General features: G+C 43.3%; 1 protein-coding gene across 6 annotated transcripts in view; it reads right to left on the minus strand.

The window, feature by feature from the left end:
* The window catches only part of ORC5 (origin recognition complex subunit 5), a 320,424-nt gene that overhangs the window by 196,513 nt on the left and 97,620 nt on the right, over positions 1 to 26,291 (minus strand). For all 6 annotated transcript variants that reach the window (XM_029616273.1, XM_029616274.1, XM_029616275.1 and 3 more), the window contains 2 exons: positions 4,558 to 4,606; positions 4,173 to 4,263 (listed from right to left, as the gene is read on the minus strand). In XM_029616273.1, coding sequence (XP_029472133.1) covers positions 4,173 to 4,263; positions 4,558 to 4,606 — 140 coding nt within the window. The remainder of the gene's footprint in view (positions 1 to 4,172; positions 4,264 to 4,557; positions 4,607 to 26,291) is intronic.

Here is a 26,291-nt window from a genome sequence, read left to right on the forward strand (position 1 = left end):
CCTGCACTCGGGCCGTCGGCTGCCAGTAATCAAAATGGCGCCGATAGCCTTTGCCCTTACTATGTCACAGGGGCTACCGGTGCCATTGGACAGCCTCTGTCACATGGTAGGAGCACAAGATGGCTCCGGCCATCCATTGCTCCTACCATGTGACAGGGGTTTACCAATGGCACCGGTAGCCCCTTTGACATAGTAGGTCAAAGGCTATCGGTGCCATTTTCAATATCGGCAGCCGAGGGTGTGAGTGCAAGAGATGGCTCCCGGCCTCCCCCCCCGCTGGACCACCAGGGAGTTTTGGTAAGTCTTGGGGGGTCAGGAGGGTGGGGGGTTGTAGTTAATTTAATTTTAGCCAGGAAACAAATAAGAATTAACGTATAAACGTATCGGGGGGCCCCCTTGCCAAATGCAACGTATCTGCCCCTCGACGAATATGAATCCTGAATGCAATGTACGGCGTCCCTCCGCACATCCCTACTGTCAGCCACTATGCAATGCTGAGGGCATGCCTCAGAGGCACTCCAAGTGGTACGAGTGAGGCACAGGAATGACATCCTGGTGAGGAGGTGTAGCCGAGACTGCAAGGGATAAAAGACGAAACAGAAACGTAGAAAATTCCTGAGTAACCATGAATGAAGTCTTGGTCTCTGCCCTATTTACCTCCATGCTGAGCGCGCTTTACTGTATCGGCCTGTTAAGACAGCAAAGCATATATTTCACAATTACAAAAACATACTTAACAAGTAACAAATAACCAAATTTGTTTTCATAGGAAGTGCTCGATTAAGGGTTTACTAATGCCAAAGAATGAAACAAAGTGAATTTTAGTCTATTTTTGTTTTTATTATTATTAAATGTTTTAAAGTGTGCTTTTCTCTGCAGATTTGACGACATCCTAGGGACATAACTGATGAAAACACAGCAGCAGCCATGGGGGAACTGCAGGACACTTGTGTAGATCACACATGGCAAACCCCAGTCCTCGAGTGCCACAAAGAGGCCAGGTTTTCAGGATATCTACAATGAATATGCACAAGAAAGATTTGCATGCACTACCTCCACTGTATGCAAATCATCCCTACACTAGACTTAACTCCTCCTTTTCAAAAGTTTTTTCCCTGGCTCCTAAATGTTTGGGCTAGTGCCCAAGTTTTTCAAAAGATTTTCCACTCCTGTTAATTTCTGAGAAAAGAGGATTAATTAAGGCGCTAAGCTGCCACAAAGCCTGGCAGCAGTGAAAATTTCCCCTTGCGCTGCTTACATTTTGACGCTGTTTGCCGCATGAATCAGCTGGCCACCATTTTCACGCTGCCTGCCTTATAAATTGAATAAGAATCTTGTTGATCAGCGATGGATCCCCCTGGTGAAGGAATTAGTTCCAAAACCTGGCCACGCTGGGAGTGAATTGTTTGAGCTAAGCATTTTGTGAGAAATTCACGGAGACTTTCAATTATTTAAGATCAATTTATAACCATTCATGGCTCAAATAACTTTAAAATATATATATATTTTTTTTTTCAGCATTGAAATAGCATGTAGCGTTATAGGGTTTGAGTAGCGACATCATTATCAGCGTGTTTAGTAAAATACATTGGATAATTTTTTAGTCAAATTTAAATGCAAAATAAAAGATGTTTAAAAAAAAAGATTATTATGTTTGGGGACATGATCATGTTTTTGTGGTACTGCATTTGTTGAAAAAGGTGGCTGGTGGTTAGTTAATGGATTATGCAAAATTATACAATAGGTAACCTGGTAGTACCTTTAAAAATGTATGTATGAAACCACCACTGTCCATCATTACATATTTTTATGTGTCTTTAAATTGATTAATCAAGCAGTAGTTTCCTCAAAAATATTGATCAGTTGCAATTAGGTGGTGTTTGTTTACTATATATGCACCCAGTAAGTGGAGAATTTTTAATGTTGGTTTGTTACCTTAATTTTAAAGCAGAATTCAATTATACAGTTTAGGAATGAATCTGTAACCAGCAAGACCTCTTATTCAATAGAATCTTTAGAGTTTACTAAAAGCCTTATGATCAGATATGTTGAGAAGCTTCCTTCAGTAGCAGTTCAAGATTATAAAAGATCTGTATCTTGTATGGCTTCCGATTTACCTGAATTGCAGATTGCATTTATTTAAACATTTTACATACAGTCGTTCCATATATAGATCACAACAGTTTTACAAAGTAACATTCATAGTTATAACTCAATTTGTTACAAGATGATATTATTGACAGGCATTAATATTTATCAAGTGAAATTTTCTAGTACATATTCATAATTGATCTAGTACTTAAGGCAAAGAGTACTGAAAATTAAAACGAGATGATAGCTTTCACATCTTAGTCAGTGGGCTGTTTTGAAATACTTACTTTCACTCATTTGATTTAACCTTCATAATTAGATTATCTTTTCTCCTTCTTGGGTTTGTGGCTCTGTTTTTCTGATGCTTTTAGGAATTTATTAGCGTTTTTGAATACCCATGTTTTCAGCTCACATTTAAATTTCTATCTGGTAAAAAAAAAATGTAGCAACTCAGGCATAGAATTCCAGAGCTTTGGACCTGCTATGGAGAACATATGATCTCTTATTTATGTTAAATTTGTGCTCCGTATTGTGGGAATAGTCTTATTTTGAGAACTTAGTGTTCACTGTGGATTGTAAGGTTGTAGTGTCACTCCTAACAGGCCGGTATTATTGGAATGAATGATGGTGAATATTATTGTTAGTGCTTTATAGTAGATTGAGGATTATACTGGTAATCAATGCAGTAACATCAGTGAGTGTGTAATGTGATCATATTTCCTAGATCCTAATAGGAGCCTTGCTGAGGCATTTTGTAATAGTGGTTTTAAGTTAACATTCTGGAAGGCCTAGTAGTAAGGAGTTAACAGTAGTCTATGTAACTCACAAACATACATATGTGTTTGGCAACTAGCTAGTATTTTAAAAAACAGGATTCTCAGACATTTTATAGCATAGTCTGGTATTGGAATTAGCTTTTTTACTGTATATGTGACCTTCAGTTTTATCAAGTGAGCGCTCATTTACTAAGGCTTTCTGACATTCTGTCTATGGCCTTCAGGAAGTTAAGAAAGGCTCACTGATGGGCTGTCTACACACCTATTCCATCAGGCTTTTAACTGCCAAGGACATGAATTCAAGTTGTTCATGCTCGCTGTTTTATGTTTTTAATCATTTTGTTTATGTTTTTAAATTTTCTGTATGTTTATATGCCACCTAGAACTTTTGTAAAGGCAGCATATACATTTCTATAAATATGGGGGAAAAGCTCAGTGAATCAGGCTCTAGGGCTCTATATTCATAAATAATTGAGTTGTATTAGTTTTTATAAATGGAACTGTACAGGAAATACAAAATTGGATGTCTGATATTTTGATCCATGGCAGCATACAAAGCATTGTAGCAGAAAATACCATCAACTTGTATTTCTATAAAATCTATTTTACATAAGGAAAGGTCATCCTCTTCATATGACATTTAATGACCTTTACAAGAACCAGAAAGGATGGGCAGGAAAATGCAGTTATTTAATTCTTGTGGTCAATTCAAAACTTTCATATGTGCAGAATAGGATGAAACATCTGGTATGTTAATCAGATTAGGCTGAATTGGTCAAAATTGTAAAACTGAGTCTCTTCTGATTTATGAAGATCAACAGTATTGTAAAATGTTTGGTTCAGTATGTTTTCAGTTTGAGTTTATTAATGGTTCATATAGTGGCCCAACTAGAAAATTACATTATGGGGACAATTTGCCACCATTGAATTTTAGGCAGTAAGGCCAAATTTACAGCCCATGCTACCGGGTTCCAGAAGGAACACTGGTGTATGTTCCCAGCCTCAGGACACTGCTGCAATTACCAGATTAGGAACACAAGGAAGGTCTATTAAAATAGGGGGAAAATCCCCAGATAGTTGTGAACGAAGATTCTTGGTACCAGAATCACAGCACTGGTTCCAATTAAGCTGGAAGAAAAAAGGAGACAGGAGGAACTACTGGAACCAAAATTGAAAAAAATAACTAAAACAAACATCAGTGAGCAACTATTCTTTTTCAAAAGCCAGACAACTAGTGCATTGTATACAACAGCATAAATTTCTTTGAGACAGCACAGAAAAGAAAATCAAGGATCAGATAATTACCTCGATATCTCCCTGAGATAAACCGTTTGCATGGCTTTCTTGAAATGTGGTTCAATGTTTTTCCACAGTCTATGTGTATCACTTTCCTTTGCTGAAAAAAAAAAAATCAAACAAAATCAAGATTTTGTATTATGTAGTCTGTAAGGATAATGTATACAGAGCTAAGATTAGATGCACTGGAGCCAGGATAGACGCTAAGGAGTGAGAGTCTAGCACATGCTAGGCACCCTGAAGTTCTGCCTCAGTGATACTGTTAGGCTTTACCAATGAGGTCCCTTGTGGTGTTGGGATTCAGGCAAATGTCCTGCATACCCCTCCCCCGTCCAAACATCAAAACTAGTCTTGCACACATTTTATGTTGGCTACATAAAGTAATAATTTTTACCTTCTCCTTTCACCACTGGTTCACAGAATTTTGGAAAATTCAATGCAGCCTGCAAAGTTTAAAAAAAAAAATGTTTAAAAATGATAGAATATACATACAAGTGGAAAATTGCAAAATGTACACATTTATTTAATTAGCTTAGTAATTTATTTAATTAGCTTATAACAAAATCACAAGACATTCCAAACAAGGAACATAAACACATCACAGTCAATGTACAAATAATAATAAGGGGTGAATATTCACAACATTTACGTGCATAAAATTAGTATCTACACGCATAAGTAGCTTGTACTCATGTACACACTATAGTATAAACAGCAAACGTACATGCATATTTTCAGTTCTGTGAGCACGTTTACATTGAAAAGAAGGAGTGGTCTGGGGCAGTCAGGAACAGGGCCAAGAGGTACACAAAAGAAAATGCCACACTGTGTCAGACCAAAGGTCCATCAAGCAAATCATGTTTCCAACAATGGCCAAGCCAGGTCACAACTACCTGGCAGGATCCCAAGGCATAGATAGATTCCAAGCTGCTTATCCCAAAACTAAGCAGTGGATTTCTGCAGCTCTACCTTAAAAATGGTTAATGGACTTTTCAGGAACTTGTCCAAACCTTTTTTTTTTTTTTTTTAAACACAGCTACACTAATAGCTTTCACCATATCCTCTGGCAACGAATTTCAGAGTTTAATTATGCGTTGAATAAAAAAAAAATAAAATTTCTCTTATTAGTTTTAAATGTATTACCTAGTAACTTCATTGTGTTTCCTGGTCTTTATACTTTTCGAAAGAGTAAACTGATTGTTTACTCATCCCATTCCACTCATTTTATAGACCTCTATCATATCTCCCCCTCAGCCACCTCTTCTCCAAGCTGACAAGTCCTAACCTCTTTAGCCTTTCTTCATAGGGGAATTGTTCCATCCCCTTTATTATCTTGGCTGCCCCTCTCTGCACTTTTTTTTTTTTTTTAATTCTGCTGTATCTTTGAGATGTGGTGATCAGAACTGAACACAAAACTCAAGATGAGATCGCACCATGGAGTGATATAGAGGCTTTATGATATTCTCCATTTTATAATCCATTCCCTTCCTAACAAACCCTAGCATTCTATTTGCTTTCTTGGCTGCTGCTGCTGCTGCATTCTGAGCAGAAGATTTCAATGTATCTTCAATGATAACACTTAGATCCTTTTCCTGAGTGATAACTCCTAATGTGGAACCTTTCGTTTTGTAACTATAATTTGGGTTACTCTTCCCTAAGTGCATCACTTTGCATTTGTCCACATTAAATTTCGTTTGCCATTTGATTGCCCAGTCTCCCTGTTCTGCAATGTCCTCTTGCAATTTCTCAGAATCCTCTTGTGATTTATCGACTTTGAATAATTTGGGGTCATCGGCAAATCTGATCACATCACTTGTTTCCGTTTGCAGATCATCTATAAATATATTAAAAAGCATTGGTCCCAGAACAGATCCCTGGGGTACTCAACTATTCACCTTTTTCCACTGGGAAAATGCACATTTAGCCCTATTCTGTTTTCTATCTTTTAACCAATTTGCAATCCACAATAGGACACTGCCACCTATCCCATGACTTCCTAATTTCCTAAGAAGTCTCTCATGAGGGACTTTGTTAAATGCTTTCAGGAAATCCAGATACACTATATTAACTGGCTCACCTATATCCACGTTTATTTACGCCCTCAAAAACATGTAGCAAATTTTGGAGGCAAGATTTCCCTTGGCAAAACCTATGTTGGTTGTGACCAATTAAACTATGCTTATCTGTATGTTCAGCAATTTTGTTCTTTATGAGTTTCTACAATTTTTCCTGGCACAGACAGACTCACTGATGTTTCCTGGATCATCCCATGATCCCTTTTTTAAAAAAGGCATTACACTGGAAACCCTCCAGTCTTCAGATACCACAGATGTTTCTGATAGTTTACAAATTCCAATAGAAGGTCCGCAATTTCATTTCTCAGTTCTTTCAGCACTCTGGGATGTATAGCATCTAGTCCAGGTGATTTGCTACTCTTTAATTTGTCAATTTTCCCTAGTACCTCCTTCCAGGTTCACTGAGATTTGTTTTAATTCTTCTGAATCACATTTGAATATCATTTCTGGCATAGGTACATCTCTTACATATTCCTCAGTGAATACCAAAGCAAAGATTTAATCTAGTCTCTCTGCTTTGGCATCCCTTAATGCCCCTTTTACCCCTTGATAAATCTAATGGTCCAACTGACTCCATGCAGGCTTTGTCTCCCTAACTTACCTGAAAAAGTTTTTATTATGAATTTTGCTTCCATGGCAAACTTCTTTTCAAATTCTCTTTGCCTTTCTTATCTATGCTTTGCAGCTGCCTTGCCACTACTTTTGTTTCCTGTTTTCTTCATTCAGATCCCTTTTCCATTTCTTGAAAGATGTGTTTAGATATTATAGCCTCTCATACCTCATCTTTTAACCATACCGATAGTCCTTTAGCCTTCCCTTCCATCTTTTCAATTGCATGGAATACATCCGGTCTGGGCTTCCAAGATGGTATTTTTAAACATCCTTGCCTGAGCTAAACTCTTAACATTTGCTGTTACTCCTTTCAGTTTTTTCCCTCACCATTTTCCTCATTTTATTATAGTCCTATTTTTGAAAGCAGAGTTGCTTACCTGTAACAGGTGTTCTCACAGGACAGCAGGATGTTAGCCCTCACAGGATAGTCCTCACAGGACAGCAGGATGTTAGTCCTCACATATGGGTGACATCATCAGGATGACGCCCAATCACGGAACACTTTTGTCAAAGTTTCTAGAACTGCTGGATGCACTGACCCTGCATCCAGCAGGGGTCCCCCTTCAGTCTCTTTATATAGAAAAAGTATGTGCGAAAAATAAAATAAGAAATGTAACATTTATGGAATTCCCATTTATGGAATCTAATGTGACATAAGACTGTGCCTTCGTCAGTTTATTGATACTGTGTAAAGCCAGAAGTTTATTACATTATGGTTATTATAGCTAATGAAGGTAGCAGATTTACATTGAATGCCATTATTTATATTATTTGTATAGACTGTTGCTGTTTAATGGAAAGCCTGTTTCTGATTATTGTTCTACTATGTAAACTGTTATATGTAAAGCCTGTTGCTAAGTTATTGTTCCCTGTAAACCGAGGTGATGTATAGCTATACGTACCTTGGTATAAAAGATTCTATAAATAAATAAATAAATAGTAACAAACCCAACTCAGCGGGGTGGTGGGTGGGTTTCGTGAGGACTAACATCCTGCTGTCCTGTGAGAACACCTGTTACAGGTAAGCAACTCCACTTTCTCACAGGACAAGCAGGATGGTAGTCCTCACATATGGGTGAGTACCGAGCTGAGGATGCCTGAGCAATACACCAAATGCACCCAAAGACGTGCAACAGGCACAACAGGAGGGGTGGAAATTTGGTTAGGAGGGCATCCTTCCACCAACCCTGAATGGGTTGGTGGAAGGATGTTGGAAAGTTAAACAGAAAACAAATTGCATAGAACAGACTGGCCAAAGATGGAATCCTGTGTGCTAGCCTTATCTATGCAATAATAGGCTGCGAAAGTATGGAGAGAGCTCCAGGTAGCAGCCTTACAAATATCAGGGAGTAGCACCGAACAGAGGTGTGCTACTGATGTCGCCATGGCACTGACCGAGTGTGCTTTTACACGGTCTTGTAGCAAAATGCTTGCTTGCTGGTAGCAAAAAGAAATGCATTCCGCCAACCAGGAGAAGAGGGTCTGCTTTCCCACAGGATTTCCCAATTTGATAGTATCAAAAGAAACAAACAATTGAGTGGATTTCCTGTGGGCCGACGTGCGGTCCAGATAGAAAGCTAGAGCACGTTTGCAGTCCAAAGAATGCAGAGCCTGTTCTCCTGGGTTGGAATGGGGCATGGGAAAAAAAGGTAGGTAGGATAATAGATTGGTTAATATGAAATTCCGACACTACCTTCGGCAAAAATTTAGGGTGAATGCGGAGCACTACCCTATCATGCAGAATTTTAGTGTAAGCCGGGTAGGTAACTAATGCCTGTAATTCACTAACTCTGCGACTGGTCGAGATCGCCAGAAGAAAAACTACCTTCCAGGTGAAATAGCGGAGATCACAGAAGTGGAGAGGCTCAAATGGAGGTCTCATGAGCCGTCCCAAAACCACATAAAGGTCCCAAGCAGGGGCAGGAGGGTGCAGTGGAGGTTTTAAATGGAGCAAGCCTCTCATGAACCATGATACTATGGGTTGCATTGAAATGGAGACATCTCCTATACCCTTATGGCATGTAGACACTGCACTAACATGCACCCTGATAGAGGAAGTTTTTAGGCCATATCTGACGTGTGCCAGAGGTAGTGTAGGAACCTTGCAGTGGAACAAGTGAAGAGGTCTATGGACATAGAAGTACACCAGACCGTAAACCTCTTCCATTTAGAGCGATAAGATCTTCTAGTTGAAGGCTTTCGTGAAGCCACCAGGACTCAGGATACAGACTCTGAAATGTTAAGAGGTTGGAGTATTAACCTTTCAACATCCAGGCCGTCAGAGACAGAGCTTGGAGGTTGGGGTGATGGAGATATCCTTCGTTCTGAGTGATTAGAAGGGGATCCTTCCCCAGAGGAATGTGTCGGCGTACTGATAGGTCTTGGAGGATTGGAAACCACACCTGACGAGGCCAATGGGGAGCTATCAGAATCATTAATCCTTTGTCCTGCCGGAGCTTCACAAGAGTCTTTGAAATGAGAGGAAGTGGAGGGTACGCATAGAGGAGACCGCCTGCCCAGGAGAGGGCGAAGGCCTCTCTTGGCTGCGAGTGGTGACTGCAAAAGAGAGAGCATAAGTTGTCTACTTTGTGGTTGTGTACAGACGCAAAGAGGTCTATGCGAGGGTAACCCCAACGGTGGAATATCGCGGCTGCTATCGTGGGGTTGAGAGACCACTTGTGCGGGTGGAAAGTGCGACTCAGCTTGTCCACCAACACATTGTCCACTCCCGGCAAATAAGTTGCTTTGAGGCACATCGAGCGGGAAAGGGCCCATGCCCATATCTGTGCAGCTTCCTGACACAGGAGGTAGGAACCCGTTCCCCCTTGTTTGTTGATGTATCACATCGCAATCTGATTGTCTGTTTGAATCAGGATAGCTTTGTTTGATAGGCAATCCTGAAAGGCCTTGAGGGCATATCTGATCGCCATAGCTCCAAGAAATTTATCTGGTGTTTGGCTTCCTCTGGAGACCAGGTTCCCTGAGTCTGCAGATCGCCCAAGGTTGGATGAGTCTGTCGTTAAGGTGATTTGAGGATCTGGAGCCTGAAATGGAAGGCCTTGAATGAGATTGGAGTGGTGCATCCACCAGGCTAGTGACAGACGGAGCTGTTTGGTAATGTGGATAATACTGGACATTTATTTATTATTTTTATATACTGACATTCGATCTGAGATATCACATCGGTTTACATTCAGATACTGTAGGTATTTCCCTATCCCCAGAGGGCTTACACTCTAAGTTTTGTACCTGAGGCAATGAAGGTTAAAGTGACTTGCCCAAGATCGCAAGGAGCAACAGAGGGACTCGAACCCTGGTCTGTTGGTTCGTAGCCCACTGCTCTAACCACTAGGCTATTCCTCCTCCCTGCCAATGACAAGTTTGAATCCACTGGCATTTTAAAGTCCACTGCATTACTGTCATGGCTAGGCGAGCCATCAGAGTGACATGCACAGAGAACACCATGTGACCCAACAGTATGAGGAAGTGACGAGCAGTTGAAGATACTCGAGACTGAAGCTGATGTGCCAGAGATGTAATGGTGAAAGCACGATCCTGGGGGAGGAAGGCTTTCGCCTGTATAGTGTTTAGGTCGGCCCCTATAAAGGATAGGGTTTGAGATGGAACTATCTTGGATTTGGGATAGTTGATTAGAAACCCTAAGGAGATCAGGGTGATGATAGTGAGACGCAGGGAGGTTAGCGTGCCCTGCTGAGACAGAGCCCTTATCAACCAATTGTCGAGGTAAGGGTAGACATGGACACCCTGATTCCTGAGGAAGGCTGTGGCCACCACCAGGCACTTGGTGAATACTCGCGGAGCAGACACCAGGCCGAATGGTAGTACACGGTACTTGAAATGGCAAGGACTGACCAGGAATCGCAGGAATTTGCGATGAGATGGTGTGACTGAGATGTGTGTGTATGCGTCCTGGAGATCTAGAGAGCATAGCCAATCTCCTCTTTGAAGAAGAGGAAGTAGAGAGCCCAAGGTTACCATCTTGAATTTTTTTCTGTGCAGAAATTTGTTTAGTGCATGGAGGTCCAGTATCGGGTGTACGCCACCTGACTTTTTTGGTATTAGAAAATACCGGGATTAGAACCCCTGCCGGGAGAGGGGTACCAGTTTTATTGCTCGGGATAGGAGAAGGGATGAGACCTCCTGTTCAAGCAAGGGAGAGTGGTCAGACTTCCCCCACATCAGCCGAGGTGGAGAGTCCACTGGAACAGTCAGGAAATTTAAGTGGTAACCTTAGTGACCTCTGCAAGTACCCACTGGTCTGTGGTGACTATGTGCCAAGCGCTGTTGAAGTGGCAGAGTCTACCGCCGACTGAAATGGATGGAAGAGGAGGTTGGCTTACACTCTCTAGGAAGGAGTCAAAACCCCGACGCTGGTCCAGGCTGAGAAGCTGGCTGAAACTTTTGAGGTCGAGTCTGCCTGGATTGACCTGTTTGGTAAGGTCTGGAAGGGCGTCCTCTAGAAGGCAGAGTATAAAATTTTCTTGGCTTGTAGGTTGGCCGCTTAGAGTCACGTCTCTCGGATCTTTTCCCCAAAGAGATTATCGCCCATACAGGGTAGATCTGCCAACCTGTCTTGGACTTCTGGTCTTAAGTCCGAGGATCTGAGCCAGGCCCATCTTCGTGCACTAATCTCCGCTGCAGACACTCTTGAGGCAGTGTTGAAGATATCATAAGCAGCGCGGACCTCGTGTTTTCCAGCATCCAGACCTTTTTGAGCCAGAATATGAAGCTGAGTCTGGAGTTGCTCTGGTAACTAATCAGAGAAGTCCTGGATCCTTTTAAAGAGGTCTCTGTTATACTGGGTCATGTATAACTGGTAAGAGGCTATGCAAGATATAAGCATGGAGCCTTGGAAGACTCGCCTGCCAAAAGCATCCAGGGAGTTTTGTTCCTTCCCTGGAGGTATGGAGGAATGAGGTTTTGAACGTCGTGCCTTCTTCTGGGCTGATTCAACAACCACAGAATGATGATCCAACTGAGACTTCTGGAACCCAGGAGCTGACTGCACCAGATAGGTGGCATCCGTCTTGCGGTTGACAGATGGGACAGAACATGGGTGTTCCCAGTTCCTTTTCAGGAGATCAAGAAGGATTTCATGAATTGGTATGGACGTGATTTCCTTAAGAGCATCAAGAAATTGGAGTACTTCCAGCATCTTGTGCCTAGAGTCCTCTTCTGTCTGAAATTGGAAAGGAATGGTTTCAGACATTTCCTTGATGAAATTGATAAAAGACAGATCTTCTGGTGGAGAACGTCGTCTTTCATCTGGGGGAGAGGGCTCTGATAGTATGTCATCTGTATCCTGGGACAAATCATCGGTCCAAGGATTGTAGGGCTGATCTCCAGCACCTAGTGGGTCTCCAGCAGGGAGAAAGGGTGCTAATCCTGAAGGACCAGGCCTAGGCATCGAAGGCAGCACTGACGGCATCGATGGAGGCACCGAAGGGACCGGTGACATCAATGGATGAGTCGGTGGTAAAATCCCAGACGGTGGGATGGGAATCTGTGTTTCTTCATCATCAGATGATAATGGAATCTGTGTAGAAGGCACTGGATCCACCGGTGCTCTCGGTTCCATCGGAGGCAGGGCACCGATCAACGCATCCAGTCTACCCAGTAGCGATGCGAGCACTACGAGAATTGGATCAGTGACCGGCTCGGGGACCGGTACCAGCGTCGATGGAGGATGGAAGCCCTGAAGTGCTTTACTGATGGCCTCTTGGATCATTCGATCCAATTAGTCACAGAAGCCTGGGGCATGGAACCCTGGCACCTGAGTAGGAGGCAGCACTGGAGTATTCGGAGGGTCCACCGGTGAAGGTGGAATACCGGATCCCAGCACCACTGAAGGTGGGGAATGCCTCGGTGACCCGGTCACAGAAGAGGATGGGGCCTTTTCTGATGGGGCTTATTTGTCGGTGGCTCTACAGACGTCGATGCTGAGGACTTGCCTGGATCGATGGACTGAGCCTTCCGATGCTGGTGTCGATGCTTTTCACGATGTTTTCCTCGGTCCTTTTCCTGAGGAGACAAGGAGGCTATCGACACTTTTGGAAATGTCGACGCAGGTCGAACAGCAGCGGTATCCTGGTACCTGCGAGAGATCGATGGCACCGGCTTGGACGACGTCGAAGCTATCGATGGAGTTGGGGTTTTTAACTGAAAGAGAAAGTCCATTTTCTCTAAACGGGTCTTATGGCCCTTCGGTGTCATTTGGGCACATTTGGTGCAAATCAGGACATCGTGGTCTGACCCCAAACACCACAGACCCCAAGCGGGTCAGTGATGGACTTTGTCAGAGTACAGTCGGGGCACCGACGAAAACCAGACACCATGGCTCCGACAAAAATTTAGCCGCGGTGCGGTCGATGGCCAGTAGGCCCCGAAGGGATAATGTGACGGGAACCGACCGCAACAAGGGCAAAAGCTTACCTTTCGACCGCAGAATGTAGATATTGATAGGGGGACCCCTATGGGGTAGAATTTTTTGGAAAAATTTGAAAGACGTTCCGTGAGGAAAATTCCTGTCAGGAATCTCAGAAAGCTGCTTAACCTGCGTGGCTACTGCTGTGCGGAAAAAAGAAGACTGAAGGGGGACCCCTGCTGGATACAGGGTCAGTGCATTGCTGGGCATGCCCAGTAGGTGCCAAAGTTCTAGAAACTTTGACAAAAGTGTTCCGTGATTGGACTCCATCCTGATGATGTCACCTATATGTGAGGACTCCAATCCTGCTTGTCCTGTGAGAAAGTTAAATGTCGTCACAGTAGATTTCATTTTTGCACTCCCTCCAGTTATTAACTCAAATCTGATAATGTTGTGATCACTATTGCCAAGTGGCTCCCACTGTGTTACCTCTCACACCAAATCCTGTGTTCCACTAAGTATTAAGTCTAAAATAGTTTCCCCTCTTGTTTGCTCTGGTACCAGCTGCTCCATGAAGCAGTCATTTATTTCATCTAAGAACTTCACTTCTCTAGAATGTCCTGATGCAACATTCACCCAGTCAATACTGGGATAATTGAAATCAACCATTACTGTGCTGCTGATTTTATTAGCTTCCCTAATTTCTTTTAGAATTTCCTTGCATGTTAGTTCATTCTGGACAGAGGACGGTAATATATCCCCACTACTAATTTATTTCCATTTTCACCTGGAGATTCTATCCATAAAAATTCAGCATTGTGCTTTGTTTCCTGCAGAACTTTTATCCTGTTTGAGTCAATGCTCTCATTATCATATAGTGTCATGCCTCCACCAATTTGATCCATGCTATCATTTTGATATAATTTGTACCCTATTACAGTGTTCCATTGGTTGTCCTCCTTCCTCCAGGTCTCTGAGATGCCAATTGTATCTACCTCTTCATTCAATGTTAAACACTAACTCTCCCACTTTATTTTTTAGACTTCTAGCATTTAATATAAACAAAAATGTCTGTATATAACAACCTGCTCATCATTTGACTGGGGTAATTTGGAATCTTTCTGCACTTTAAAGGCACTTGGTTTACTTTGGCATTTATTGCAGCCTCTCTACTGGGATGCCCTATTTTCCCGTTTTCTTAGTATCCTTCAAAAATACATCATTCCGAACCAGACATTTCTAAGTGACTGTCAGCTTTCCCCCATCTAGTTTAAAAGCTGAGCTATCTCGTTTTTAGAGATTAGTGCCAGCAGCAGGCAAGTTACTATTTTATTAAAGACTTTCACATGTATATTTGTCAACTTATTCACATAATTTTACACCTAATTATCTTGCACATCATCTGTTGTCTACTGGTTGAATAGGAGCTCTGAGTGAACTGCAGGAGGGCAGAGTGGAGAAATAGGAGGGTCTCGATTACCTGGAGGAGGACTAGCTTATGGAGGATTTGGCAAACCGGTGATTTCAATTACATGCACATGTTTTAAAATATACTGACTTCTGTACATAACCAGGGTTTTGTGTGAGCAAGTCATTTTTTCACAGATATGATTTTGAACTACTGAGAACATAAGAATTTGCCATATTGTGTCAGACTGAGGGTCCATCAAGCCCAACATTCTGTTTCCAACAGTGGCCAATCCAGGACATAAGTATCCATGATACTAATGCTGGACATAAGCAGTGGCTATTCCCCCCAAGTCAACTTGACTAATAATTTACGGCCTTCTCCTCCAGGAATTTGTCCAAACCTTTTTTAAACCCAGCTAAACTAACTGCCTTAACCACATCCTCTGGCAACGAATTCCAGAACTTAAATTATGTGTTGAGTAAAAAAGAATTTTCTCCGATTTGTTTTAAATGTGTTACTTGCCAACTTCGTAAAGAATCCCCTAGTCCTATTATCTGAAAGAGTAAACAACCAATTGACATTTACTCTTCTAGTCCTCATGATTTTGTAGACCTCCATCAAATCACCCCTCAGCCGTCTCTCCTCAAAAATCAGTCCTAACCTCTTTAGCCTTTCCTCACAGAGGAGCCGTTTTATCCCCTTTGTCATTTTGGCTGCCCTTCTCTGCATCTATATTTATATGAGATGCAGCGACAAGAACTGAACCCAGTATTCAAGGTGTGGTGTCACCATGGAGCGATACAGAGGCACTATGACATTCTGTTTTATTCACCATTCCCTTCCTAATAATTCTTAGCATTGTTTGCTTTTTCGACTGCCGCAGCACACTAAGCCAACGATTTCAATGTATTGCCCACTATGACTCCCAGATCTTTTTCCTAGGTGGTAACTCCTAACATGAAACCTAACATCATACAACTACAACATGGGTTATTTTTCCCTATATGCACCACCTTGCACTTGTCCACATTAAATTTCATTTGCCATTTGAATGCCCAATTTTCAAGTCTCACAAGTCCTTCTGCAATTTATCACAATCCACTTGTAATTTAACTTCTCTGAATAATTTTGTATCTACAAATTTGATCACCTCACTTGTAATTCCTCTTTCTAGACCATTTATAAATATATTAAAAAGCATCAGTCCAAGTAGAGATCCATGAGGCACTCCACTGGTTCACCTCTCTCCACTGAGAAAAGTGGCATTTAATCCTATTCTCTGTTTCCTGTTTTTTAACCAGTTTGCAATCCACAAAAGAACACTGCCTCCTATCCCATAATTAAATTTAATTTTCTTAAAGCCTCTCATGGGGGAGTTTGTTAAATGCCTTCTGAAAATCCAAATACACTACATCTACCGGCTCACCATTATCCAAATATATATTTAAAAATGTAGCAGATTTGAGAGACAAGACTTCCCCTTAGGTAAATCCATGCTGGCTTTAAACCATGTCCATCTATATGTTCTGTGGGTTTTCTTTAGAATAGTTTCCATGATTTTTCCTGGCACTTAACTCAGGCTCACCAGTCTATAGTTTCCTGGATCACCCCTGGAACCCTTTTTAAATATCGGGGTTACATTAGCCATCTTCCAGTCTTCAGGTACAATGGATAATTTTAATAATAGGTTACAAATGACTAGTAATGGATCTGATATTTTTTAATTCTTTCAGAATCCTGGGGTGAATACCATCAGGTTTGGGTGATTTGCTACTCTTCAGTTTGTGAATCTGGCTTATTACATCTTCCAGGTTCATCATAATTTGGTTCAAGTCATCTGAATCATCACTCTTAAATCGTCTCTGGAATGGGTATCTCCCCAACATCTTAATTTGAGAACACCAAAGCAAAGAATTAATTTAGTCCTTCCATGATGGCCTTATCTTCCCTAAGTGCCCCTTTAACTACTCGATCATCCAATGTTCCAACCGACTCCCTCGCAGGCGTCCTGCTTTGAATATATTTAAAAAAAATTTTATTATGAGTTTTTGCCTCTAAAGCAGCGGTTCTCAACCGGTGTGTCACAGCACACTAGTGTGTCATGAAGCACCGGCAGATGTGTCTCACACCCGCTGCTCTCCCCCCCCCCTTTCACCTCAGTGAGACGAACACTGCTGACGTTCTACCCAGGCTATCAGCACATTCAAGACCCATGGGGAACAGCAGCAGTGTTCTGTGGAAGCCGGCAACAGGAACGTGACCTTTTCTTCTTCCCACCCCTGTAGCCCGGAAGAGGAAGTGATGTTTACCGGGCACGCAGGAAGAAGAAAAGGCCATGCATGCTGCTGCTGCAGAAGGAACACATCACCGCTGCCCCCACGCCCCCCGGCTCCAACCTCCCCTTCTCTCACCAGCGCAACACCAGCAAGAAAATATAAAATTAATAATAATCAAACTGCAAAAAAAAGGCTGGGGTGGGGAGAAAAGCATAAAATTGCATTCTCAGCTGATTGCTCTGTGCCGCGATCGATCACAGCACAAACAAGCAGCTGAATGCTGCCTTCTCAGCACTGTGGGGCAGGGGAGGTCACTCCTGCTGGTTTCCAGCCGGTCAGGACACTGCTTTCAATAGCAGCATTCCGGCTACCTTGTGCTGTAGCTGCCATGTGTACTGTGTGCGCGCGAGAGAGAGAGGCCAGGCGTGTGTGTGTGAGAGAGAGAGAGGTCAGGCGCGAGAGAGAGAAGTCAGGCGCGAGAGAGAGAAGTCAGGCGTGAGAGAGAGAAGTCAGGCGCGTGCGTGTGTGAGAGAGGTCAGGCGTGAGAGAGAGAAGTCAGGCGCGTGCGTGTGTGAGAGAGAAGTCAGGGCGCGTGCGTGTGTGAGAGAGAAGTCAGGCGCGTGCGTGTGTGAGAGAGATGTCAGGCGCGTGCGTGTGTGAGAGAGATGTCAGGCGCGTGTGTGAGAGAGGTCAGGCGCGTGTGTGAGAGAGGTCAGGCGTGTGTGTGAGAGAGGTCAGGCGTGTGTGTGAGAGAGGTCAGGCGTGTGTGTGAGAGAGAGAGGTCAGGCGTGTGTGTGTGAGAGAGGTCAGGCGTGTGTGTGTGAGAGAGGTCAGGCGTGTGTGTGAGAGATATCAGGCGTGTGTGTGAGAGAGATGTCAGGCGTGTGTGTGTGTGAGAGATGTCAGGCGTGTGTGTGTGAGAGAGGTCAGGCGTGTGTGTGAGTGAGAGAGGTCAGGCGTGTGTGTGAGAGATATCAGGCGTGTGTGTGAGAGATATCAGGCGTGTGTGAGAGATATCAGGCGTGTGTGTGAGAGATATCAGGCATGTGTGTGAGAGAGAGATATCAGGCGTGTGTGTGAGAGATATCAGGCGTGTGTGTGAGAGAGAGAAGGCGTGTGTGTGAGAGATATCAGGCGTGTGTGTGTGAGAGAGAGATATCAGGCGTGTGTATGTGAGAGAGAGATATCAGGCGTGTGTGTGAGAGAGAGAGATATCAGGCGTGTGTGTGAGAGAGAGAGATATCAGGCGCGTGTGTGTGAGAGATATCAGGCGCGTGTGTGTGAGAGATATCAGGCGCGTGTGTGTGAGAGATATCAGGCGCGTGTGAGAGAGAGATATCAGGCGCGTGTGTGTGAGAGAGAGATATCAGGCGCGTGTGTGTGTGAGAGAGAGATATCAGGCGTGTGTGTGTGTGAGAGAGGTCAGGCGTGTGTGTGTGTGTGAGAGAGAGATATGAGGCGTGTGTGTGAGAGAGAGATATGAGGCATGTGAGAGAGAGAGAGAGGTCAGGCGTGTGTGTGAGAGAGAGAGAGGTCAGGCGCGTGTGTGTGTGTGTGTGAGAGAGAGAGAGAGAAAGAAAGAGAGAGAGACTAATCATGGGCCATAAGGAAAAAGAGCATCAGGACAGAGCTTCAGCTGTCCTTGCTGCTTCTGGTATGTGCTATTGGCCTACAAGGGAAAGAGTAGGAGAGTTACTGGAGAGGGTAAGTAAAGGTGGATTTTTAAGTTTATCTTTCTTGATTGACTGCCATTTTAAATTATTTGGTACTATGTGATGTGTCTGCTGTTAGAAATATTTTATTGGTATTTGGAGAATGTTTAATAATTTTGAAAATTTTTAATGATTGGATGTTTTATTGTTTTTATTTATTAGTTGTTTTGAAACATTTATTATATTCTAGTTTTATAATTATTTTATATTTCTCAGGGAATGTATAAATAGAAATGTGGAGACAAACTGAACTGGAAACAGCAAGAAGCCAAACTGTATGCAGTAAAAATGCAAAAACAGACACATTAGCTTTATGGTCACTTTATTCTGTATTTGGTGAGGGTCTGTCTCTGTTCTGCTTGTGTGACCCAGCTAAGGGTGTTCTGCAAGCTTGTAGTTTCTTGGTAGGGATCTATAGCAGCTTGGCTTGTTCTGTTTTCCTAATAGGAGGTGTATTGGTGTTTAGGGCCTGGTGTAATTTTTGCAGTGCTGCCTTTTCATAGGTAGGGTTGTTACTGTTTGAGTTCCATAATGCAGGTGTAACTTTGTGCACATTAGTTTGTGTACATTATTTCAGATCCTGGAAGTCTGATAGGTGCTATATTTCTGTTTTGCACAGAATGCAGAGTGACTTTTTGGGTTTCCATTCCAGTTTCTGTTTCCATATTTGTAATTTGTGGTCTTTCTGTACTTGGTGAAAGTTGATTCTGTGTGTGTGACCGAGGTGAATTATTTTACTAGCATGTAGGCATTTGTATCAATATTATTTGTTGTGTTTTCTCAATAGACATGCACTGGTGGTAAATTACTGTTTTTCATAAGGAGGGGTATTGTTGCTACTTAGCCGGATAAATTGGAATATAGCTGGAAGTGTGCCACTCCTTATCCGAATAATTTTAAGTTTGTCCGTCTAAGTCAGAGCTTTCCAAACTGTGTGTCGGGACACGTTAGTGTGTCGCCTGCAGTGTGCAGGTGTGTCGCGCAAGCCCGGTCAACTCTGATGCGAGTTTGGGCTTTTTTTTTTCTAGAGATTCACTTTTTTTTTTTCAGTTTATGGGTTGCTTATTATTGGGTGATTTTTGCTGTCAATCGCGTTTTTTTGGGGGGCTTGGTGGGTGGAACGAGCCCAGCCATCCTTGCATTGGCTGCTGCTGCCGATGAGGCCTGGCCATGAGGAGTACTGACTGCAAGCAGCAGTGTCTGGTGATCATGGAAGGGAGTGAAGCACTTAACTGGCAACAATCAAAAAGATGAGGTACATGAGTGTGGGGGCCAGACATGTGCTGGGGAGAGAGATGAGTGAGTGGGGGGCAAACGTGCTGGGGGGACAGACATGTGCTTGAGGGGGAGAGATATGAGTGTGTGGGGGCCAGACATATGCTGGGGGGAGGAGAGAGATGAGTGTGTGGGGGATAGACAATTTGTTTTATTATTGTTTCTCATAAATTATAACAATAACATGAATCTTGGAATATATATTTTTAATATAAATTTAAGGTTTTCATGAGATAGGTTGTGTCGTGAAACATTTTATTTATGTATATATTTAAGGAAACATACATAAATTGTCAAAATATGTTTCGTTCGTTTAACCTTTAACCTCTGGTTTACTAGTAGACTGAATTACCGTGTCGTGAAATTATGTTTGTCTAAAAAGTGTGTCACCAACATGAAAAGTTTGGAAAGCTCTGGTCTAAGTAGTGGGAAAGGTACTACTTAACCAAATAAGTTGGAAATTAGCTGGATAAGTGTGCACAAATCAGATACCCATGTAGATTAGAGATGTGCATCGGGTACCCGATCGTTTCCGCTTTCGGGTTCGTGTGGCCATGGAAAAATCTCGTATTCCCACAGATCGGCATTTTTTTTTTCGTGAAAAATCGTTTTTTGGCTTAGTGCGCGCTAACTCCCGTTAGTTCACACTAACAAAAAGTAACAAAAAGTAAAATTTTTTGTTAGTGCGCGCTAACGGGAGTTAGCGCGCACTAAGCCGAAAAACGATTTTTTAATGAAAATTCGGGGAAAGTGCAATCATTTTATCCGTTTCCCGATCCATGACGATTTAGGAAATATCGTACGAATTTCCTAATTGTCAAAAAGCGATTGCACATCCCTAATATAGATGTATTTCAAATTTTAAAAGGATATTAGTGTAGATTTTAATTGCACTAATTTGATGCTTTTACCCCTGTAAGTCAACTTATACACATAAGTCAGGCTATTTAATAATACGTGCATGGCAGTGAAATAACCAGTTTTACCAATTAGTCTACCAGTCCATCTGCAAATCATGAAGACCTTTCCTGGCTCTTCAGCCTGAAGTCCCGTCCCGTCCCCCCCCCCCTTCATTGCACCCAAACCCTCTACCCAGTCATTTTTTTCACTTTAACAATGTTTACGATAACTTACACCAGATATTTAGAATAAACAAACATATGCAATTAAAAAAGACATACGCACGGCACTTTGGCAGGTTTTAAAATAGCAATTTATTTGCATAAAAGTTGGCCTGCCCCGGAATGCTCCCGGCACGCCCCTTTCTTACATGCATAAATTTACTCACAGACCACAATTTAAGAGTGCAAGTTGCAGTTTTGAAAATAGCATGTATTCGCGTATGTGCTACTTTATGTACCCGTTATTTGAAAATTCATTTGATAATGTTCTTAAGCTCACAGATAACATCTGTCTACTGGGGACTGGTAGGGTACGCTTGCACATGCCAGCACACTTGTGCATCCCACTAGATGTTGTGCTGCATGTGCATATACCTCAGAAAGTCCGCTCATAAATTTTGAGATACGTGTGTAATTCAGAACACAAGTGCAGATGTAAGATCAGTAGGTGGTGGAGTACACGTGTGGGTAAGCTCGCATGCACAGCTGGCTAAGGACTTGCTGCTCCTGCTTAATACTGGATGACAGGAAACGGTTGGCCTGCAACAGCAAGCCACAGGGTAGCTGGACCAGAGGGAGCCTAAGAGATGGGAAGAAGGGGGAGAGGAGAGAAGGGGAGGAGTACTTAGGTCAGGCAGTTTGGGAAGAAGAGCATTGGGACTAAATTGAGGGGTGAAATATCTTGGGCAGAGGGGATGGGAGGGGGCTCATAGTATGTTTGTGGTCAGGCTAGGGAGTACTTGGGTCGGCCTGGGAAAAGGGCCTCTGTGGAATTTCACCAGGTTTCAACTATTTTTCGTTCTCAATATAAATTGAACATAAATCACAAAATTGTGGCAAATACTTATCTGGCTATTGTATCAGTCGGTTTACATCACATATGAGCTGCCGGAATGATTCAATTGGTTCTTTTAAACTAATTATTTTTTAATGTTTCCCAACTCTTTTCTGGAGGCACACCTAACCAGTCGGGTATTTAGGTTGTCCATGCTGAATATGCATGAGAGAGATTTGCATATACTGGAGACCCAGGGTATGCAAATCTCTCATATGCATAATCACTGTGGCAATCCTGAAAACCCAACCGGCAAGGTGTACCTCCAGGAGAGGGTTGGAAAACACTGCTTTAGAGAAACTCTACAAAATGCTGCCAGACCCTGCTGATTGTCATAATCATTGCAAGTATTAAACTCATGTTTGATGTGCTAAAAGTAGTCAGAACTCCTCCATCCAATCTATAATTAGACAGAATCAATATGTGCAGTAATTCACTAAATCCTCAAACATGAGATATTTGTATTATCGTACAAAACAGTTGGCTATACTCACACAATAAATACAGTGCAACCTATCAGCAGATTTTGCAAGTACAACAAGAACGCAACACACCAACATTTTTAAGCTTGCATCAGGGATTTGGTTTTCTCTGTTTTCATTCCAAAAACAAAATTGGAAACTTTTTGTATTCTTAAACTGTGAAACAGAGACAAGTGGGAAATTAATCTGATTTATTATCCCCTTTCTGCACTGCCTGAGCAGACTGCTGAAAGACATCATGCTACATTGCATTCTAATACTGCTAATAAAATGTGCTTGTTCTATTGACCCCTTCCAAGGTAACTTACTACTTTCTGCAAAGCAACAGAGCAAATACAATCATCATCTGCACTGGTTAGAAACACCTTACATTTACCAGTAAGCAAATTATTTTTTAGCACATGCTTTATTTACATCAATATACTGTGATATAATGTGTTCTAACAATACAGGCTAACATGACAAACTGTTCAGTGATGAACAGAAATGTTATAACTTGCCTTCTCTAATGCATAATTTTGTTGTCATATAGAAACATGTTTTCTCATTTCCTATTTGGTCCCAAAAAGCCTCACTTTCATTCCAGTTAGCAACTCCCAGTTTGATGGTTATTTATTTCTAGGGTATACAGAAAAAATGTGTAAGGATGACCAAGTCGCAGCTCGGCCGCAGATATTGACGGGAGACAACAAACGAAGCTCTGCCCATGACACTGCTGAGCCCTAGTGGAATGAGCCTGAACCCAGGTAGGCAACACCTTCTCCGCATCCACATATGCAGTCGTGACCACCTTCTTAATTCAGCGAGCTATTGTAGCTCGCGAAGCTGGAACGCCCTGTTTAATTCCGCCATGAAAGACAAACAGGCAATCCGTCTTACGGAAAGGTTCAGAAACCTCCAGATACTGCACAAGTTTCTTGACATCCAATGAGCACAAGAGGCGATTCTCCTCCACATCCCTGACCTTATCCAGGGATGGCAAGGAGATGGACTGATTCAAATGAAAGTCCGACATTATTTAGGCAAAAAAAGATGGAACAGTACGCAGCTGTAACTCCCCTGGAGTCTCCCGAAGGAATGGTTCCCGGCAAGATAAGGCCTGCAGCTCAGAGATTTGACACGCAGAACATACAGCCACCAAGAACACTGTCTTCAAGGTTAACAACTGCAAGGAAATGCTACACAGCAGTCGGAATGTAGGACCGCCAAAAAATCCAGCACCAATTTAAGAATCCACAAAGGAACCGGTAACCACAAGGGATGTGAAAGATGTTTCACTCCCCTCAAAAAAAAAAAAAACAGACCACGTCAGGAATATCCATGCTTCAACAGGCGAGCCCTCTCAAGGCCCAAACTGTAAGACCGAACCAAGTCAGATCCTCATGAAGAACCGGATCCTGCTATAACAGATCTATGTGCGGCGGAAGATGAAAGCGGGGGGGGGGGGGGGGGCGGTTCTCCATCAGGAGTCTCCGCAGGCACAGACACCTGGGCCAGTCCTGTGCCACCAAGAGTACTAGCCCCCTGTGGCTTTCAATTTTGCAAATTATACTGCCTAGTAATGGCCACAGAGGAAAGGCATAAAGCAATGTATTCTGACCAGACCTGTACAAGAGCATCCCATGCCCAGGGACCACAGATATCTCCTGCAACTGTAGAATTGAGAAACTTTCGCATTGCGAGAAGTCACCAGCAGGTCTAGGATCGGAAAGCCCCAGCAATCCACTATCTGCTGAAACACCTCAGCTGACAACACCCATTCTCCTGGGTCCAGACTCTGCTCTTATGTGGCCTTTTCCAGCAACATGAGAGGCCAAGATCATCCGTAGAGATCCTTCCGCCCATTCTATAAGTTACTCTATTTCTTGTGACATTTGCTGGCTCTTGGTTCCTCTCTGTCGATTATCGTAGGCCACCGTCGTCGCATTGTCAGACATCACGCAGACTGCCTGACCCTGCAACCTGTGGCCGAACTGCAAGCATGCCAACCAAACCACCCATGTTTCCGGGCAACTGATGTTCCAGCGAGACTCTTTGGGCATTCCAATGTCCATGGGCCGTCAGCTCCTGACAGCGAGCCTCCCAACCCTGAAGACTCGCATCTGTCATGAGTACCAACCAGGTCGGGAGGACAAGTAAACTCCCTCTCTAAGATGAGCCTCCTGCAACCACCACAGGAGGCGAGAGCAGACTTCCATCGGCAAGTGGAGCTGAACTGAATAGTCCTGAGTCTTCAGGTTCCAACAAGAAAGTAGGGAGTGCTGAAAAGGACACATATGCACCCTCACCTACAGCACCACTTCCAGGGTTGCCGCCATCAAGCCGAGCACCTGTAGATAGGACCACACCATCAGGCATATAGTGCTCATCAACTGATGCAGCTGAGACATCAATTTCTGGATCTGAACTTCCAGCAGGAGAACTTCGTCCTACCCTGTGTTGACCCGAACCCCCAGATGGTCCGACAACAGATGGCTGAAGACTGCTCTTGGCCAGGTTCACCACCCAACCAAGCTCCTGCAACAAGGAGATCACCTTGTGAGTCACCAGTTGGCTCTCTTCCAGAGACTTGGCTCGAATCAGCCAGTCATCCAAGTAAGTGTGCACCAGGATCCCTTTTCTTCTCAAGGCTGCCGCTACTATCATCATAACCTTGGAAAACATTCTGGGGGTGATGGCTTGACCAAAAGGCAGGACCCAAAACTGATAATGGTGCTCCAACACCACAAAACGTAGAAAATGATGTTCCAAATGGATGGGAATATGAAGGTAGGCCCCTGACAGATCCAGGGAGGTCAGAAATTCCCGATTTCACTGCCATTATCACAGAGTGCAAGGTTTCCATGCAAAAATGAGTCCCCTTCAAATGATAGTTGACCCTTTTGAGATCCAGGATGGGATGACAGGAACCCTCCTTCTTGGGCACAACAAAATAAATGGAATATCGCCCAATACTTTGAGACATGGGCACCGGAACCACAGCCCTCTGCCTGTGGAACCTTTGAAGCGAGAACTCCACTGCCTGCTTCTTCTGCGGGGAGTGGCAAGGACACACCATGAACACGTCCCAAGGAATACTGTGAAATTCCATTGTATATCCTTCTTGTATCACCTCCAGAATTCACCTATGATAAAAGAGTTCGGTATCACATCTATCTCTTGTTCCCGAAGGTGGATCGGCAAACCTTCATTGGGAAGTTCGGGAAGGTCCACCACCCAAGCCTGCTCCTCTCTTCGGCTGTCTGGGACCTACCATAAGGCCGAGTCCTCTTAAAGGTAAACCCCCTGTAGGGACGAAACTGCTTGGAACCCCGGAAACGTCCCCTCATACCAGAGAGGTGCTGTAACTGCTTATCTTCCAGCAACTGAGGAACCAGAGATTCACCTCACTTACTGGCCAGTTGCTCCAACCTGCTCCCAAACAAGAGCGAGCCTTTGAAAGGCATCTTTGTAAGATTAGCTTTGGAGGCTGTGACAGGTAATCAATTTCATAACCAGAGTTGACGCTTGGCCGCTATCACCGAAGCCACTCCTCCAGCCAAGGTACGGACCAAATCGCAGCCTGCATCTGCTAAAAAGGCAGCAGCGGGTTCCATAATCGCTCTGGAAGTCCCTTCAGAGTTATCAACCTTCTGAGAGAGAAGCAGAGAAGATCATGCCACTAGAGTGCAACAGGACATGATCTGTAAAGTCATCGCCACTGCTTCAAAGGCTTGCCTAAGGATAGCCTGAATCCTCCTAACATGTACATTCTTCAAGGCCGCTCCTCCCTCCACAAGGATAGTCATCCGCTTAGACGGCACAGACCAGGGCACCCACACCTTGGGAAACACACAAACACTCTTTCACAGCCAGATCCAGGGGGTACAGACCTTGCAAAGTCCGACCCCCTTTAATATTTGCTTCTGGAGCATCCTATTCAAGATCAATCCGCCCCTTAGAGA

Source organism: Rhinatrema bivittatum, chromosome 9, assembly GCF_901001135.1.
Source record: "Rhinatrema bivittatum chromosome 9, aRhiBiv1.1, whole genome shotgun sequence".
Classification (NCBI taxonomy): Eukaryota; Metazoa; Chordata; class Amphibia; order Gymnophiona; family Rhinatrematidae; genus Rhinatrema; species Rhinatrema bivittatum.